Genomic DNA, 20,650 nt, shown 5'->3' on the forward strand with positions numbered 1-20,650 from the left:
ACGGTTGTGTGTGTGTGTGTGTGTGTGTGTGTGTGTGTGTGTGTGTGTGTGTGTAATAATAATAATAATAATAATAATAATAATAATAAACGGTTTATTATTTAGGCAGTTGACAAACTGAAAATGTACATAGGGGATGGGGAAAAACTTAACATTAATCCTAAAGGTAAGTCTAATCTAGGAGGGAAATACTATTGATTGTGCACGCGCATGTGCGTTTGTGTTATGACTGGTCAACTGGAGATAATAATTAATGATTCATAACTCAGTGTGTCCTATAAATATGATTCTCTCTCTCTCTCTCTCTCTCTCTCTCTCTCTCTCTCTCTCTCTCTCTCTCTCTCTCTCTCTCTCTCTCTCTCTCTCTCTCTCTCTCTCTCTCTCTGTGTGTGTGTGTGTGTGTGTGTGTCGAGAGAGAGAGAGAGAGAGAGAAAGAGAGAGAGAGAGAGAGAGAGAGAGAGAGAGAGAGAGAGAGAGAGAAAGGAGATCGCTTTCGCTCAATGGACTGCCTGGACACCGTCGCGCCCCACGCGGCATCCATCCCCACCCTGCTCCAAGTGTTCCTTGCCTTGCCGTACCCTGCCCCTCCTCGCCCCCGGTGCAGCCTTGGATCAACCCACAGCATCAGTGTGTCAACACCAATATAAGAACAAGCAAACCAAAACCGGCACGCGGAAAGCTTAACCGGCTAACCAGCAACCGCACCATCACTAGACGCCGCAGACCAACGAAGGTTATATAAAGAAGGCGAGCGAGCCGCGAGAGCTCAGTAGTTGTCTTGCGGCGGTGGTTCGAGGAGGGGCTGTAACGCTACGATTCTGAAGGCTGGTGACAGGGCGGGGAGTGAGGCGCGTGTCACCCACAGAGGGCCAGGCAGACGCGGACACACGCCGGCCATGAAGGCGTTCCTGACGGTGAGCGCATCCTGACCCTGCCTACGCGTGGTCAGAGTATTCTTAGGACACCATTCCCAAATGTTTCGGCTTCTTATCTTCACTAATTGCAACAAATTATAGCGGGAGATATTGGGAGTTTTTAAGGGTCTTTCTATGAATTTTGTGATAATTTTAACACTGATTCTGCACCACTAATAACAGACATCGTGAAAATGCGGTTGTATTCAATAACATACCTAATGAGAGGCAAAAGCTTTTCAAAACAGAGGTCTTGTTACGGTAGTTCCGAGTCACCAGCATGGCAGGCTTGGATGACTCCTTCAGGCTGCGTGCAAATCTCCGCTGCTTAGGAGGAAGTGCGGGCCGTGAACGGTTATGGTGGGGAATCAACAGTTTGTTAGCTTGTTTCATCACTAATAAAAATCTACCTATAATCTGGAATAGCCGTGTCTAGCGTGTCTATCTGACGGCTGCGTTTGATTTAGCCACGATTTCTTCCAAGGCGACTGTCCATTACAAAACCATCACAAGCATCACGTGTCTCGATGGCATGACAGACGGAGACAGAAAGACAGGCAAGCAAGCACACAGAAGCAACATATGGACGAATGGAAAGACTGGTAGATAAAGATAGACCGGTACAATTATACGGATTATTGACAACAGACAGAAAAGCAAACAGAGGAACAGATAACTAAAAACACTGACGGATGAAGAGACGGGCAGATAAACAGACCGGTACGTGGATTGACACAGATTCACGAGCGCAGGTAGATAAACACAGACAGAGATAACGGAGCTGGGATGCAAAGAGAGAGCGAGGTGGAGAAGTGCTTCCTGCATGAAAGCAAAAGGGGGATTCTGCTCCCCTCTTGCTGCTAATGATAAGAAGGCCCCCTCGCTTCCTACTCACTTCTCCACACAACTTTTTTTCGTGTGTGTGTGTGTGTGTGTGTGTGTGTTGTCAGTTTTCGTTTGTTTGTTGGTTTGCCTGCCTGTCTCTATCCATCTGTCCGTCTGTCTCTCTCTCCATCCATCTGTCTGTTTGTCTGTCTTTCTATCCATCTGTCTGTTCGTTGGTCATCCTGCCTACCTGTTTATCTCTGCTTGTTTATCGATCTATCTGTCTGTGTGTCTGTGTGCCTGTCTGTCTGTCTATGTGGATCCGTCTGCTTGTGTGATGCGGGTGTGTGTGTGTGTGTGTGTGTGTGTGTGTGTGTGTGTGTGTGTGTGTGTGTGTGTGTGTGTATGCGCGCGCGTGCTTGCATCCACGTTGGTCTTATACGCCATATGTTGTCTTTCTATATGTATGTCTTTCTGTCTCATACGTCTGTACACACACTTTCAATTTCTTATTCATTATGTTCACTCCTCCCGTCATTTTCTCTCTCTCTCTCTCTCTCTCTCTCTCTCTCTCTCTCTCTCTCTCTCTCTCTCTCTCTCTCTCTCTCTCTCTCTCTCTCTCTATTATTCTATTCTTTTCCTCCTCCCTTCTGTCATTTGTTGCCAATCTTTGCACCTGTTACGTGAATTTACCTCCCATTTCATCTACTTATTCCTTTCCTCCTTTCTTTCTCCCTTTCTTCCCTCCTCCCATTCTTCCTTCCGTCACTAATCAACCCATTCATTCATTCTTCCCGTCCTTCTGTCAGTCGTTAACAACCTTTACATCTCATTCGTCTACCCACTGAAACCTTTCTTCATTCCTTACAAGTCACTCCTGTCGCACATCATTTATCTGGCTATTCACTCCCCCCCCCTCTCCCTCTGGCCTCCGTCCGCCGCACTTTCCCTCCACGCAGCATAAGTCGTCGAACACCTCGCGAGACTGATCTTTCGGGGGAGACCGTGTGTGGACCGTCAGTGGCAGGGAGATGTAGGAGACCAGACACACGGAAGGGGCGGACGAAGATTAAGAAACACGTAGGGCGACGACAGAAAGGGATCAGTGACAAATGAGGAAAGAGGAAGATAAGAGAGATGAATGAAATGACAAAAAAAAAAGAAAAAAAAACTGGAACGGGAGTTAAATGGGTGAGAGAAAGGAGGAGCGAGGAAGGTGTCGGCCAGCTGGGAACGACAGGGAAAGGTTGTGGAATTTGAGGGCAACAAAAACAGCCAACCGGACTAGAAAAAGAGAGGAGAAAGGCAAACACGCGTCGGTCGGGGGGAGAGCCGGTCACTCTCCTACCCCCTGGGGCGGCGGGGCGGAGTGAGAGCAGACCAGCTACTCCAGGACGGGTCTGTGGCCTGGGTCAATTTGGGGGGGACGCAGCGAGAGGGCGACACTTTCTACAGAGTGATCTAGCAACACACACACACACACACACACACACACACACACACACACAATGGTGACACTTAGTGAAGACATTAGTATTTTACAAGCTATCAATTATAATTCTTACGTTAACGTGGATGCCGCATTACGTTTACAACACAAGGACGGCTCCTTCATCTGAGAAAGTGAATCTGCAGGCACTCAAACGTAAACCGTTCTTTTTTCTTAGATTCTATTCAAAGCACTAAATACTGACACATCTGCACAACGCTTGGTGCCTTGTAGAAAACGTTGCAAGCTTTAGGGGCTGTTTTGCTTCATTGTCTGCGCGTCAAAACCATTGCGTCGGACTAAGGAACAGACCCAATGACTCAAAACCTTGCTCAAAATACTCGTTCCCGCGACCCTTCCACGCCAGATGCAGCTGAACGAATCGAAGCACCGGCAGATTAATGAAAACAAGAGTCATGCATGAACGAAGCATTATATTAATACGATACTCTAGCTTCATCGCAAGTCATCGTGGAAAGTTAGCCATTAAATGTTATCAGTCAGTCATTAAGTCAGTTATTGAATTCATAAAGGTTATTTAGTCAATCTAATTATTCATTCCGACCTGAGGTTTAGTTAACCAGTCTGTCTGTCTGTCTGTCTAACATACAGTTCAGTTAGTCGATCAGTCAGTTAACAAGTCAGTCAGTCATTAAATAAATTAAGTCAGCCCAGTTATCTAATCAGTTATCCAGTCAACCAGCCAATTATTTAGTTCATTCAGCTATACAGTATTATCAGAAATAAACCAATTCAACCACTCACACACTCATTACGTAAATGAGTTAAGTCAAACTGTATCAGTCAGTCCAGTCAGTCAATATGTATCAGTCACTCAACTCAGTCAGCCAGTCAATAATTCACCCAGTCAGTCAGTTAGTCATTCACCCAGTCAGTCAGCCACTCGCTCACTCAGCCAGTTACTCAGTCAGTCAGTCAGTCAGCCAAGCAATCATCCAGTAAGTAAATTCAACCATGTAGTCAGTCAGTCGGTCAAACAAATTAGTCACTCAGTCAGTCAGTCAGTAGGTTGCACATTCACCACCACCATCACCATCACCGTCAGCGCCATCCACCTCTCATCCTCCGTCGACTTCCTGGTAGCTTTCCCCTGAGTCATGTAACACACACACTGGCGCGCCGCAAGGAGAATAGACGTGTATTTTTGGTCCTCCCTTTCAACAAACCAGTCTTGGAAGCACTCTGTCCTAACTGCAGCAACTTTCTTCCCCCTCCCCCCTTCTCTCTCTCTCTCTCTCTCTCTCTCTCTCTCTCTCTCTCTCTCTCTCTCTCTCTCTCTCTCTCTCTCTCTCTCTCTCTCTCTCTGAACAACAAGTCCAAAACAGGTACACATTCTTGAAGTGAGATTTCACACACACACACACACACACACACACACACACACACACACTTTTTCAGGTAGTGTATGTATGCATGGATGGATGTAAACGTGTAAAGGATATACAGAATTGACGAAAAACAAAAAAAACGCTAACCTATGAATAATATGTTTTATACAGTAAAGAAACAGGGATAAAAGCTTGCACAGTTTATAAATACGAATGAAAAAGAAAAGTTTCTTGTCAATTATAAAATCCCAAGACAAATTGAATAAAAAAAAATTATTTTCATTTATGTTCATGAAGAAACATATGATAATTGTAGCGTAGAAAGTATGAGAGAGAGAGAGAGAGAGAGAGAGAGAGAGAGAGAGAGAGAGAGAGAGAGAGAGAGAGAGAGAGAGAGAGAGAGAGACACTCATATTCCTCTCATCACACTCAGTACGTAAGTCATGCAATCGATGCTTCTTTCATTACTCATAATTGCACGTTTCTGGCACTTGCATAACGATAATGGTACTGTTCAGAGGCGCTAACGAGGCAGAGAGAGAGAGAGAGAGAGAGAGAGAGAGAGAGAGAGAGAGAGAGAGAGAGGGAGGGAGGAAGGAAAGACGGGCACGGTGAAAGGGATGACGCAGTGATGAGCAGCGCGGAAGTGGTGTTTTATGCAAATCTAAAGGAAAGTGTTAGTGGCAGCAATTGTTATTATTGGTATCATTATCGTTATTGCTATTGTTGTTGTTGGAGTAGTAGTAGTAGTAGTAGTAGTAGTAGTAGTAGTAGTAGCAACAACCGTAATACGTAATTCTACAAATATTTATAAAACGAAGTGTTCATTCTAACGTATTTTATCAATCTCAAATTATTCCTCCTCCTCCTCTTTCTCTTTTTTTTTGTTCCTCCAACATCAGCAAAGCTCTCCGACAAAAGCCAGCGGTGCTAATTTGAAAGTGGAAATGACGGTGCGAGGAAGATGGAGAGTGAAAGATCATCAGAGAGAAAGAGAAAGAAAAAGAGAGAGAAAGAGAGGGCCCGCGCGGTGAGGGTGGCTGAGGGAATGGTGTCGCATGTTAGGTAATTTCCCCAGTGATGGTAAGGAAGCATTATTCTCGTCTTGTCGTGCAGTCTTCAGCGCGGAGAACAATGTGCCTCCGCGTCCCTCCTGCAGCCCATCACCAGCCGCCGTATTCTGCTACGTAATGCTGCTCAATGGCGCTACTCTTGCCTGTATCCATTCCTGTCACACAAGCGGCGAGAGAGAGAGAGAGAGAGAGAGAGAGAGAGAGAGAGAGAGAGAGAGAGAGAGAGAGAGAGAGAGAGAGAGAGAGAGGAGGGGTGGCGACCGGGAGTGATACACGTTCTTTTTTTCTTTTTACCTTCTCTCCATCTGCTGTGATCAAAGCACTCTAGTTTTCTACTTCTCTCTCTCTCTCTCTCTCTCTCTCTCTCTCTCTCTCTCTCTCTCTCTCTCTCTCTCTCTCTCTCTCTCTCTCTCTCGTCGTCGTCGTCGTAACTCTGTCGCCATTGCCGCTGCTTCAGCCAGCACTCCGAGATAAATGTACTACGCTCACTCAAAGAAAGTAGAGTCATCCCTTGAAGAAAACGGGTGTTGAAATCGTGGCGCATCAGCAGGTGAGCTAACACTGTGCTTCTCGCGTCACAGGGGAGACGAACCCGAGGACCAGCATTGTCAAACAACTCGACTACTTTTTAACAGGTTGTAATATGAAGAAGTTAATTAGATTTTCCCCGGGTACTTTTATGATTCTAGTGATAGTTTACTAAACTAAGTATTCTTCACCATCAATGGGAAACCAACCATGATAACCCCACAATTCGTCTCTGTGAGCTTGGAAAAACAATCCTTATGAGAGCCACAAGTATTCTAAAATACGGGGTGGTAAGTTTAGAGGAAGGCCTAACGAACGCCGAACACTGGCTGCCTCATGTATCGATTCATAACCCTCCATCACCTGTTGATTTACACTTACTACTGACACACAATACCTTGCTTACAAATTATTCTGACACATTTGTTTTTTGTTCTACAGCCACTCCAAAACAATTTACTGCCTGGGTGTTGGAAAATTTATTCTTTTAAAGCCTTTTTCTTTCCTACAGGTGGTAGTGAAGGTTTGACACAGTGCTTTCAGTGTAGCAGACTGTTGCACATCGCACTGAAAGATTCATGATGGTCATGTCCCTTGATAAAACTAACTTTTTGAATGAGGTATAACATACGCTTAGGGATTTTTTTTTATTTCTATTATTATTATTATTATTATTATCATTATTATTATTATCATTAGGTATTTTATTTTATCTTATTTTTTGTGCGTGCGTGCGTGTGCATAGCAGCCTTCCCCTAAACAGCTCTCGCCACACCCATGTGTGACTTCCACACCTATATATGACGTGCCTCAACTTTCGCGCCATGATTTTCAAGCGGTTTCTTCTAAAGAGAGTCGTTTCTTCCTATAAGCTCCCACGATTATTTACTCCACGAATTTGCAGAGAATTGCTCGTATAGACTCTATAGACTACTTCCAGTGTAACACGGCCATTAGACCTCACCCCTCCCTGCCTCCGAGCACCACCCCTTCCTGCCTCCCAATACGTGACTGGTTAATTGAAGAAATAATCCCCCCTTCGTCACTTGCAGATGTTGGGATATCGGAGTTGGACGGCCGGGACTCCGCAACAATGCCGTCAGCAGGGGGTGGGAATTATCCTTCAGATTAGTCTAAATGAGTGAAGTGAAGCGTGACTGAGCGGCGCGAGAAGCTGAGCCAACCGAGGCGCCACATTCTCAAACGGTTCAGCGTCGTCTCGCCTACTTTTAACAGGATGTAGTGAAAGTTGCTGAAAGTTCCACGTTTGTTTTCATTATTTTAATTATAGGCTGACAAGTTATAGGCTTGGGATAAAGCACCCGTGAAAATCGTTTGAACATTTTTCTTAAGGGAACCCAAAGCGTTTCAACATTCGGGTCATTACACCTTCCCCCTTATCTCCATGCGTCAGCCCAACGCAGAGCAGAGGTCACAGCAGGGAATCCAAGCTTTGACATGACCTTCGACTCTACTTGTACAGTCATCACCGGTGCTTGTTTCAATATCTAGCCCAGTCATCACTGCTGTTTGATTCAATCCTTTGCCCGATCATTACTGGTGCTTGTTTCAGTGTCACCCAATCATCAGTGGCGCTTTTGTCAATACGTGGCCTAGTCAGCAGCGTCGCAGTCGTTATTTAGGCCAATCAGCCCACCTCATTTGTCTTTCCAGCTAATGAACGCCCCGCTGTTATCACTTCAGTTATCTTCTTGATTAAGTAGACGCTCAGCATACCGTCACCTACAAGACACACACACACACACACACACACACACACACACCATTTCTCTCCACTGCGCCTCCACCGGACGCTCACCACATCATCACACCAAGTATTTCTATTCTTCTCTATACATGATAGAAACCTTAAGTTATACATTCTATCTAAACTTCTATATTTTTCTAAATTTATTGTTAGTGTAGAGTGTTGTAGTGAAACCATACGGCAGAGTAAGGACCTACAGATCTTTTGCGGTCTAAAGATCATGGTAATTTTATAACTATACAGCAATTTCATTCATTAAGTAAATGATCGTTTCATCTCCACCACAATAGTTGGATCAACACCCCAGGATACAAACTTTGGACTGTATTTTGACATGATTTGGACTCTCATTAGGAATATATTCAAAAGACACAGAGCTGATCACTTGTTCCTTTATAGATGTCTCTTTTCGTCCACTAACGATCCAAAATCCTTGTTAAATTACACACACAATCCTTACCAAAAATACAAAATTGCGCAGAAACGTTTGGGACCGTGATCCCTTATTCCCCTCAACACACACTGCCTGCACCTCGCCTCACCTTCATCACAGGAGCAACGTAACTTTCCCACCGCCACCGCCACGAGGCGCCGCCGTTACACATAATGACAAGAACGTGACGACCTTGCCCTCGTCCGTAACACTGACCTTGCGACCCCATCGACTCACCCACGGCACCTGCCACGCCGCCGCCGCCGCCGCCGCCACTTCACCGAACACAAATCGACTGAATCTTCCTTCTTCACAAGGGGACTACATTGAGGGTTCACTTCGCCGATAGATAGAAAAAAAAAAAGATGAGAAGAAAATAGCAGATTAACAGAATCACGCCTGTGTCACTTTGGCGAATGGAGCTATATTTTTCTATTAAGCAAAATCATGTATCTACTTCATTGCTATACACGTCATTACCTTCGCTATCTATTTAACTTACCAAGCCTACCATAACCTTACCACCACGCAAAAGCTTTTCACTCATTTTCCGGATCGAGAACAAATCAGACGTTAATGACAGATGTAACAAAGATAGATGGTTAACGCTTACCTATGTGAGGCGGGCGTTGTTCCAAAACAGTACCGCCCACCCGCCGCTACATAGCAATGCTAAACACATGGTTAAATACAGACGAACAATCATTAACGAGCAGCAGATGTTAGATAGAAAATGAGATGTAGTTATCCTGAAATATCCATCGAAAAGCCTCGTCCAGATTAATACGACTTGAAGTTGCGAGTCTGTGCGAAGGGGTGAGTCTACGCTAAGCTTTCATTGAAGCAGAGGAAGAGAAAGAGAAGCTGCAGGAGAAAGAGGAGGAAGAGGAAGAGTAGGAGGAGTAGGAGGAGGCGGATGAGGAAACGGGGAAATGAAATGCAGAATAATAATAATCTTCAACGTCTGCAAGAGAAACTTTCTTGTAATCTTACCAATTTAGTTCCTCAGTTCTAGTGGTTACAGCAGGGGTAAAAAGCAGAAAAGGTAGTAATGGTAGCAATGGTAATAATGGTAACAGTAGTAGTAGTAGTAGTAGTAGTAGTAACAATGATAATGATAATGATGATAATAATGATAATAATGATAGTAATAATAATAATGATAATAATAATAATAATAATAATAATAATAATAATAATAATAATAATAATAATAATAATAATAAACTATGTAATGAACTAACAGCGAAATCTCTCGAGTGGAGCGTGGATGTGATTTCATCGTTAGCACTACATAGATAGACTGATAAACAAACAGATAAATAAAGAGATAAATAGACAGGTAGGCTGGTAGTTAGGGATAAATAAGTAAACAATAACAATAATAATAAAAAGACGATTATATCATAAAACAAAAAGACATAATTCATTACTTACATAGTTCCAGCTCTTATTTCAAAACCGGACACATTATTCTTGCTGCAAAGCCTCAAACAGGAATACAATACAGGTAGGTACAATGCACAGAGGTATAATACACAGAAGAAAGAACACAAGCCACAAAACTCTCACGGAAAAGACTCTTCAAGAACACCAAATATGGCCTCACCTTTCCTTCCTATCCTTCCTTTCTCTCGGGCACAGGATCCCACAGAGAAAATTCATGTACCAAGCCACACTACTAAGCTAGGCGGGGAGGAGACGGTGCTGAGGAGTGCGGACTGGAACAGGATAACGCAACTGGTTAGGGAACTCTCACTGCGCAACCTTCGTCTGTACTAATGTAAACAAAGTGTCCATTCTCTCTCTCTCTCTCTCTCTCTCTCTCTCTCTCTCTCTCTCTCCTCGGCTTGAGCTCAGGATGTGCCAAACAGACTCGTAAGTGTTCGAATGAGGATGTGGATGTTTTTGTTTTTTTTTATGAGGGTTATTTAGAAGTTGTTAAGGTTTACACGTACATTTCCGTGTGTGTGTGTGTGTGTGTGTCGTTATTCTAGTGGTAGTTTAAAAAAAGGGCTTGCGTTGGGTCTCGTATTATTTTGAAAGGCCATAGGGATATCAGTCGGGTTTCTCATCGGTGCTTTGTTCGCCATTAATATAGCAGGCTCCTTACTAAACACGCCAATAGAATCACGTAAACATCCTTGAAAACCCCAGAAATTTTCACTCGGGAGTCGTCAAAGAAAATAGTAGAGATGAGCATTGAAATCCTCTTGAATGGGGACCCAGGAAGGAATAAAAGTTGTAGAAGGAACACACAATCATGGATGAGGACCGTGGCAACCTATCCGACGTGTTGCAGCACAGAGGTTATATTGATTAATTAACATCCCGCACGTGTTGCATGCAGTGACAGGGATCGAGTGAAAGCAAGGCTGCGAGGTATCAATCATCACATTATTACTCATTTTTCCAACCAAGAATGAAGTTTATTCAATACACAGAGACAGCGCAACCCACATAATTAGTATACAGTGTTATAACTTACTGATAATCATGAATTCAGAAAAGAAATAAGAAATTCCTTTCCTGAGGCAGGAGGTTGGGCAGCAGCAGGGTAGCCTTTAACCTACATTTTCCCGTATTTACTTTCTTTGAAGGTCGTGGAAAGCTGATACAGGAAGCTTGGGAGAAAGCGTTAGTAGGTCTGGTGAGAGGGCAGCCGCAAATAGCAGACGTGGCATCGAAAGATATGGTATGGTGTTATAAAGAAAAAAAAATGGATGAATAAATAAAAATATAAAATAAAGAAAACAAAACAAGATAAAGTAAAATTGAATAAATACTGCAAGATTCCATTCTATATGTCTGTCATTGAAGCTAGTCAGGCGAGGCTCTACAAAACGGAAAAGTTACGGCAGAGCCAGAATGCTTCCCAACAACGCCTTGGAAACGCTCGGCGGGGCACGCATGCCCAGGCACGCACGCCACTCAGGAGAAAGCGGAAGCAAGGAGTTTCGCCACCATCTCAAACCCGTCTTAACTCGTATTAAAAAAATATTTGGCCGGACGCTGTTAGGCTTTCTCTCGAGAGTGGCAGGGAGGCACCACGCGTGTCACTTAAAAAGAGCATATTTCCGCTGCGTGCTTTGATGCTCGGCAGTGAGTGGTCACCAAAATTACCACCTGAGGCGAAAAAACACATCACACTTTCCGCTCCCTCCTTTCTTCTCTATTCCTCCTCCGTCTGCTCTCCTCACCACTTTTTTCCTTTCCTTCCTCCCATCCCTCTCTTCTCTTGCCCTTTCCTTTCCTCTTTTCCTTTCCCACCTCTGCTCTCCTCACCACTTTCTCCTCTCCCTCCCTCCCTCTCTCTCTCTCTCTCTCTCTCTCTCTCTCTCTCTCTCTCTCTCTCTCTCTCTCTCTCTCTCTCTCTCTCTCTCTCTCTCTCCACCTCTGGTCTCGTCACCACTTTCTCTTTCCTATCCTTTCTTTTTACCTTCAGTCTGACCTCCTTTCCGTGTCCTGTTTGACGTCTGGGGAAGGGGGACCGAGGTGGAAGAGAGCGCTCCCTCCTGTCCCGGCGTGAGCGAGCTGTAAGGAACGCGTCTTATAGAGTTCTCCATATAATAAGACGTTGATAGAGACTCCTGAGGCTAACACAAAACTCCAGGTGGCCATCATTGTTCACAAAGTAGCGTTCTCAGACAAGGAGAAAGAACTGACACGTCAAGATGAAAGAAATCCTGTAAGGGAAAGTTAGAGCACTTTTTTTTTTTTTCATTGAGCTAAAACTGAAGATAGGGAAAAAAGTGAAGCTAGCAAATTACCTTTGACGCTCGTATATTCTGGTTTTCTTCCCGGGTACCCGAGAGAAAGTTAGCCAAGATAGAATCCCTGTGATATTGTATATATAGGTCGTGTCAACTTTGCTTTCCTTACTCTAACAAATCTACGACTTCACCCGGATTACCGATCTCTCTCTCTCTCTCTCTCTCTCTCTCTCTCTCTCTCTCTCTCTCTCTCTCTCTCTCTCTCTCTCTCTCTCTCTCTCTCTCTCTCTCTCTCTCTCTCTCTCTCTCTCTCTCTCTCTCTCTCTCTCTCTCTCTCTCTCTCTCTCTCTCTCTCTCTCTCTCTCTCAGCAGGTCGACTTTCTTTTCTGTATAACTAATGGAAAGAAAACATTCTCTCTCTCTCTCTCTCTCTCTCTCTCTCTCTCTCTCTCTCTCTCTCTCTCTCTCTCTCTCTCTCTCTCTCTCTCTCTCTCTCTCTCTCTCTCTCTCTCTCTCTCTCATTTATTTTTTGTCAATGTGTGTGTGTGTGTGTGTGTGTGTGTGTGTGTGTGTGTGTGTGTGTGTGTGTGTGTGTGTGTGTGTGTGTGTGTGTGTGTGTGTGTAAAGCCGAAGGAACACTGCCCCAGTTTTTTGCAGGGGTGATGTGAAAGTCAAGTAATAGCAGACCTGACTGGCTGCCAGCCCTTCCCCTCCCTACCCTGACCCACTCCCGCACCGCCCAGCCCAGCCCAACCATGTCCCGACTCACGCCCTTATCCATACCCAACTCTACAGCACGCACGCCCACCTGTTCACACCCATGCCTCGAAGCTCCTCATTGGTGCCATTACTGTGCTTCCTGTCGGTCTTACTCGTACTGTAATCTATTCGACGAACGTGTTCCCAGACTTTACTGGTATTATTATTAATAAACATGTGAGGCGGAAGGACTAAATTATACAGTCAGTTGTGAATGCACCACCTCCCTCCCGTGTTAGTGAGTCCAGTGCCAGGTGCTCGTAAGTACGTACTGTGTATATTGCTCAATTTTCCCCGCGTCTACCTTCCACTGCTGCACAGAGGCGTGATTAGGGACCGTATTCTGAATCACTTATTTGTCACACCTCCAGTACTTTCAAAAGGCTCTGATTGAAGCTACACTGGTTTTTATTTATCTATTTATTTTATTTGTTTATTTTTTTACTGTTCTAGTGACAAATTAACAAGATTTCTGCATTATCAAAAGGAGAAACCATAAAAAAAAACCCGGCTAATCATCTCCATGGCCTCAGAAAATAATCGATGTGAGAGAGCAAGGCGTTTCTGAATATAAACTAAGGTTCAACGCCAGAATCTCTCTCTCTCTCTCTCTCTCTCTCTCTCTCTCTCTCTCTCTCTCTCTCTCTCTCTCTCTCTCTGCGGGTATAGTAATGGGAGGTTTGCGAGGCCAGCAGGAGGGGCGTCTAGGGAAAGGCAGCCTCCCTCCAGTGGTCAGCGGAAGAGCCGAGTCATCAGCCTCGAGGCTGAGGGCACCATTGGAAAGTGACTGCGGACCGTGTTCTGTAATTATACTCGTAGCATCCAGAGCTGCTCACTTCCCGTAATAAAAAGAAGTTCGCTTAACTCTCTCTCTCTCTCTCTCTCTCTCTCTCTCTCTCTCTCTCTCTCTCTCTCTCTCTCTCTCTCTTTACGTGGCTGCAATATGAGAGCAGTTTTCGTCCCCTTAGGCACGCCATATAGGAGCAGGGAGCCGTAAACGACAGATGAGATGCATGGCCAGGTGTCAGTAGGCAGGTCGCGGGAGTGAGACGAAAAACTCGGGAACTTGTGGATAAGAATGGAGACAAGTGAGAGTGAGGCCGGAGGTGAGAGTGAAGTTGGTGTAAAGCGTTACTTCTGACACGGTAGCTCACGTTTCCAGCATCCGGCGGCGTCGCTTGCCAGATGGGAGCGGCGGAGCGCTGAGGTGCCGTCCACTCAACCTTTTCCATCAGATGATAGCAACCACTCCCTCTCGTTTTTTTTTTTCTTTTTCGAAATCACTCTAACTATTCATATAATATGACTTGAGCCAGGGACTGTATACTCAATGATTTCGTCGCCTTATCTCGGCTACTTCTAACGGCCTCTAGTGGAAGCTACAAGGATGTTTATAGTTTTAATATTAATAACAAGCTTACTGTACCACCACAGGGAACAGCAGCCATGAGGATCCGAATAATCATCTCATCAGCTTCTGAAAATAATTCATAAAAGAGAGAGACCAAAGCTTTACAAAATATGGGAAAGATTTCAGACGTAAAAGAAAAAAGATCCATCAATCAGTTTCCTGAAAACTGCAACACTTATCCAAATACTCGTACAGTAGATTATTCCTTGTGAGCTTCAGTCCTGCACATTATGAAAGAACGAGCAAATATTATTATTATTAATATGATTTCTATTTGCACTAGTGTTTTGAATGACCTGTTAGCATGGTAATTCATTTACTAAGCAGACAACAAGAGAAATCGTGCTTCCGTGTCAGCATCCCATTGTAGATCCGGACCCGTAGTATCTGAACACCTTATCCATCAAGACACCACTTAATTGCTACGTGTTTCAGACCACTTTTCTCCGCTCCTATATATTAAACGTCAATCAAAATAGATGTCATGTTATATGGTTCATTTAACTAAATACGGCGTCGTTCGAGAACCCCGGAGCCACGCCAAACAAGGTGGGAAGCATGTGGGAAGCTAAACTTTCACCAAACCTGCACTGCCGCTGCCGCTTCGTGCTTGACCATTCAACAAGGGGAATCAGTCCGTTCCTGAGTTTTCAGAAGAGACGCAATTTTATTCATGACAAGTAGGGAGTTTTCACATTGCATTTTCCGTTTTTTTTTTTTTCACCCTAATTGTTGGATGGTGATGCTTCCTTGACAGACGGGCCTGTGCCTCCTCCACCCCACACCCGAATCCCGTCGTCTTAAGTAGTCCTTATCACCCAACTTTCCACGACGATCGGAACGAAACGCCGCGATGTGATCTCGTCGGCAGCGTTAAGACCTGCCGGTTGGGATCTCAAACCGCTTTCTCTCTAACCTGTTTTGTCTTGTGCTGCTCTTTTTTTTTTTTTCTTCTTCTACACCTTGCCTTTCCTCCGCTCTCTCTCTCTCTCTCTCTCTCTCTCTCTCTCTCTCTCTCTCTCTCTCTCTCTCTCTCTCTCCAAAGTAGTTGCACCCGCGTCTATTCCGAAGCGGGGTCTTCATTGTTAATAACTCCATCAGTCCCTGTCACATGCTTGATAGTATTAATAACTCTAACAGTGCCTGTCACATGTTTGCTACCAAAAAGTTTGTTTCGAGGCTATGTTGTTAAAATAATTATTCACTCTTCCTTTGAGATAGAATTTGGGAGAAAGATCACAATAAGTCTATTGATTAATAGGATGGAAGCCAACACAGATCATTGTGAGTACTGGTCACTGAAATGACAAAGCATCGCACACATAAGGTTTGCTAATATTTACTAATGACTGAGCGGCACAGTCAGAAATCTCTTCTCGAACGTAACTGAGAACACTACAGAGATGAGCACCATAGCGCAATTAAATACAAAGCCATAGAGTAAGAGAGTAACAAAACATGATAGCCATGTAACAAAGAACAACACAGAAGGTAAGCTTGTTCTTTAAAGCGACACTAGGAACAATAGGGCAGACAGACCAACGAGATGCAGCAGCGGAGCAACGTGGGAGAGGCCGTCAGCAGAGGCAACCAAATATTTGATGTCGGTCATGAAGTGACATTCACACTGCGCTTTCGTTTTGATTTCTGTCGCTTGCCTGCGGATCCTTGAAAACCAGAAGCACAGGCGCTAAATCCAGTATGAAATATGTAAAATTCATCACAGGACGCACTGCCCTTTTATTTTCCTCATGTTAAGTGCGGCACTCGACTGATTTGAATGTACCAGATGTAACAATAAATGATGGAGAGGAAGGATTGGCAAGGAGGGGGATAGCTTGCTCTTCAGATTTGTGTGGAAATACTTTATGTACCCTCATATTGATCAGAATATTTGATTTCGACAATATATACATCAGGCTAACCAGACACATATACACGCATTTCTAATATTCCATGCGTCCATTTTTCTCATCTTCCTTTGGACCTTTACAGGTAGTGGCGCTGGCAACGGCGGCTGCGGCAGCATCAGTGACTGAGAGTGGGGAGGAGTTCACGCCTCGCCACCGGAGGAGTCTCGGGGGTTGGTTCAGTGAATTCTTCGGATACGACGATGAGGACAACTACAGCTCAGAAGCCATTATTGTACCAGTACCGTACCCTCGCCAAATGCGCCATATCAGAGGACACTACGGGGCTCCTCAGGGCTCCTATGGCCCTCCCCCAATAAAAGCCTCCTATGGTCCTCCTCCTCTTCCTCCTAAGACCTATGGTCCTCCTCCTTCAAAGGGTTATGGTCCTCCTCCAAAGGCTACCTATATCCCTCCTCCTACAGCCTCTTACGGTCCTCCTCCTCCTCCACCTCCTCCTCCTCCTTCAAAGGGCTATGGTCCTCCTCCTCTTCCTCCTTCAAAGGGCTATGGTCCTCCTCCTCCTTCAAAGGGTTATGGTCCTCCTCCTAAAGCTACTTTCATTCCTCCTCCTGAAGCCTCCTATGCTCCACCTCCTCCTCCTCCACCAACATCATATGGTCCCCCTCCAAAAGCCACTTATATTCCTCCTCCCAATCCAACATATGGTCCTCCTCCAACCTCCTATGGTCCCCCACCACCCCCAGTACATCATGGTATTAAGGGAGGTATTGGAGGCCACATTAAGGGAGGTGGTGGTGGTCACATTGGTGGAGGTCACATTGGAGGTCACATCAAGGGAGGTGGTGGAGGTCACATAGGAGGAGGTCACATCAAGGGAGGTGGTGGAGGTCACATAGGAGGAGGTCACATCAAGGGAGGTGGTGGAGGTCACATAGGAGGAGGTCACATCAAGGGAGGTGGTGGAGGTCACATAGGAGGAGGTCACATCAAGGGAGGTGGTGGTCACATTGGTGGTGGTCACATCAAAGGTGGTGGCGGAGGTCACATTGGAGGAGGTCACATAAAAGGTGGTGGCGGAGGTCATATTGGAGGAGGTCACATAAAAGGTGGTGGCGGAGGTCACACTGGAGGAGGTCATATCAAGGGAGGTGGTGCTATCCATGGACAGGGAATCCCTCATGGCTTTGGCCCTGTGAAGCACACTGATGTGGTCTCTGGGGGAGATGGGTACTCTGTCCCAGCTGTGCCTGTCTCAGACTATGCTGGGCCACCACCACCACTGCCTGACATCCATGGAGTCTCACACGCAGATGATCATGACCTGTATGGTCCGCCCAAAATTCCCATTGAGACTTATGTGTCTCCGGAAGTCCCTGTGGTGCCACCTCAGGCAATTGACCATGTGCCCATAGGACCTCCGCTGCCTATTGGACCTACAGTTCCTGATACCTCAAACAATTACCGAGCTCCACCGTCATTCCCACCACCTATGGCTGCTCATGGCTCCTCCTCCTCTTCTTATCTTGATGGATTTGAAGCCTCACAACCCATAGTCCCTGCTGGTTCTGTTCGTCCACTCTATGATCTTCCAAATGATCATTTACAGATTGTTGATGATTCCATAGAACTTTCACATCCCTCATGTCTTGGTCATTCATGTTCTGATGGAGAAGTTTATCCTCCAGCCCCACTGCCAATATTGCCTCCGGGAAGCGGTGCCATTGACTTTGGTGGAAAGAAACGAAGTGTAGAAGGAGGTCATGTGGTTTCGGAGGTTTCCTTGACAGATTCTCCTCAAACTCTGCTCTATGGAGCAGAACTGGGATATGATGACCCAATCATTGAGATTGTGATTGAGGATGGGGACCCACTCCCAGCCCCACCCCCACCAGTAATAGATCCTTCACTCTATGAGGTGCCAAATGATCCAGTGGAAGTGTTCTTCATTGAATACAGTCCTGGGGACAATCTAGATGATCTGGATTCTTTAGATCTTGGTGATGCACAGTCTGCTGTCCTCCATGACTTGCCCCAGGAGCTTCCCCTTGGTGTGCGCAATCACTTACTTGACTCAGGAGTCCTTGGCAATGCTGAAATCCAGGTACTTGATCTGGAAGATGCCTTAGGTACAGACTACCTGGATGGAGATGTGAGGGAAGCCCTAGAATCCGTGTATGGCTCAGAGAGTCGTCAATCTATCACAAAGGTGGACCCCTCAGACAAGCAGAATGTGGAGGTAAAGGTGCGTCGCCTTGTGGAAGATGGAAGGACTGCCAAAGTAGATGAACTTCTTTCCAATCTCAGGGGATTCCAGAAAGGGCGCTTTGCTGGACGCGTGAAGGCCAATGATGAGGAATCTGACAAGTTCATTCCTGTGAGTGTAGATGGTGATCGTCTGCCACTACCTGACAACCCAGAGCTAGAGGGACGTGAGTTGGCAGGTGTCCTTGTCTTAGCTGAGGATGATTCTGGTGAAGCTGAAGATGATGTACCAGAGCCACCATCTAACACCAGTGATCCTGACCACAATCTGGTGACATCAGGAACGGAGGAACAGCCCATCATCCAGCCTTCTCCAAAAGACAACCCTGAGGATCGAGAGTGGCATGGGGACCCTGATGGTTGGCGTCCAGTTTGGAACTGAACTTTGCTATCCTTCGTCCAGCTCTGTGCCTCTCCTTGCCTTGCCCCTTGCCAAGAACCACATTCTTGGGTCAGCAGGTGGCAGGTGACTTTCAAGTCATTCACTGTGGGGATGCAAGTCAGACAGGACTCACAGGAGTTCAGCTACTTATTTCCCTGTGACAGTCCAACCCCGGAGCCAAGAGGAGCATATGGGAACAAGAACATAGGACCCGTGGCCCTCATATGTGCTCCTCATTGTTAAGCCTTGTGGGCCTGTTTCTGCCTTACCCCCTTCATTACCCTCTGTACATAGTGTCAACCAGTAGCTCGGGGTGGCAGCAGTAACCAGGGTTAAGACCGTGTCATAGGAAGCATAAGGTTCCCTTTTTATAAGTATTAAGTTTTTATACTTTTATATGTCAGTATGAATGCAATGAATATTTTTCTAATATCTCAGGACAATAATTGGTGTGTGTGTGTGTGTGTGTGTGTGTGTGTGTGTGTGTGTGTGTGTGTGTGTGTGTGTGTGTGTGTGTGTGTGTGTGTGTGTGTGTGTGTGTGTGTGTGTGTGTGTGTGTGTGTGTGCATCAGTTGAGAAAGCTAAAGCAGCAGTACTTCATATTTGTATGTTAAACAATATCAATAAATCAATAAAAACATAGCTCTAAGGGTGATATTACTGTGAGACAAGATTAACACATGAACATTTGTTGTTTTTATGTTATATCTTTTAATATTTTCTTGTTGATGTTAACCACATGAATGTAAGATACTTGTTTTTTTTTTTATGCTAAATTTACTTGACTATTCATGGTTCTTAGTCAAATGTTGGCACCAACACACAAAGGTTGTGGTGAACATAGGAGTGGCAGCACCAATTTGCACACTGGGTGTGCTCAGAATCACCTTGGTGTTTACATATTCGTGTCTATAGAGTGGGCTGTAAATTTCCATGCAGTGGAAATTAATAATGTTTTTTTTTCTTTTTTTACAAAATGTTGCACATGGTTACCATAATTTTCAAAACTGTTTACAAGATGTACACCTCTGGCACTATGTGAACAAACTAACAAACACACTTGGTGTTACACTTGTAACATGGTAGCATTAAATAGCATAACAGTAATTGTGTTAAGGTTTCTTCACCATGAGACTGCACCTTTGTATGTATATTTTGAACATAATGGACACCATATACAACATAGTCTATAATTTTTCTTTGTGTGTTAATTCCTTTGTGAAGCAAACCATACTGAATTACAGATTACATGCATCCCAGCTAATGTATTGGTATGAAAATTTTTTGTTTGTTTTCAGTGAATAATCTACTTATCATTAATTAATCACTGTGACCATTATTTTTAGGTTTCTAAAATTATATTGTAACTGACATTATCTGTCAGTTTTTGTCCACACAATGTTGCTCAAGAATTTCCACAATCATCTGCTGACAGAATCATGCAATCAGTTGCTCTATTATTAGTATTTAAAGGAGTCAATGTGAATGTAATGTACAGTAAATTAATAAATTTTGAAAATGTGCATTGTTTTTCTCTAAACACAAGCCACAATGTTGATGGTGACATAAATGCTTGGCTAAATCATGAGGGCAGCAGGTGCCTGGATGCTTATCTATTCATTACAGTGAACCAATAAACTTATGGACTAGATACATAACTCTAGTCTGAATTTAAGTAAGAGGCACCACAACAGTGAGGGAGAGAAAACTTGTCAGACAAAGTTTAACAATGTAAAGGACCATGCCACCCATCTTGAATCTCAGTCTGTTCCTTAAAGTTTGAAAGCACCATGGATCAGATCAGGAAGCAGATACCAGAGGCGTCACTAACTTTCTTTGCAAAATTTTCTGTTTTACAATTGCCAATAAA

General features: G+C 44.7%; 1 protein-coding gene across 1 annotated transcript; it reads left to right on the plus strand.

The window, feature by feature from the left end:
- The first annotated feature begins 766 nt into the window (after positions 1-766).
- LOC135103503 (uncharacterized) lies at positions 767-20,303 on the plus strand. The gene is made up of 2 exons (XM_064009894.1): positions 767-914; positions 16,258-20,303. The coding sequence occupies exons 1-2, from the start codon at positions 897-899 to the stop codon at positions 18,778-18,780; spliced, it is 2,541 nt and encodes an 846-aa protein (XP_063865964.1). The 5' UTR covers positions 767-896; the 3' UTR covers positions 18,781-20,303.
- Positions 20,304-20,650: the final 347 nt, after the last annotated feature.

This window comes from Scylla paramamosain, chromosome 9, assembly GCF_035594125.1.
Source record: "Scylla paramamosain isolate STU-SP2022 chromosome 9, ASM3559412v1, whole genome shotgun sequence".
Classification (NCBI taxonomy): Eukaryota; Metazoa; Arthropoda; class Malacostraca; order Decapoda; family Portunidae; genus Scylla; species Scylla paramamosain.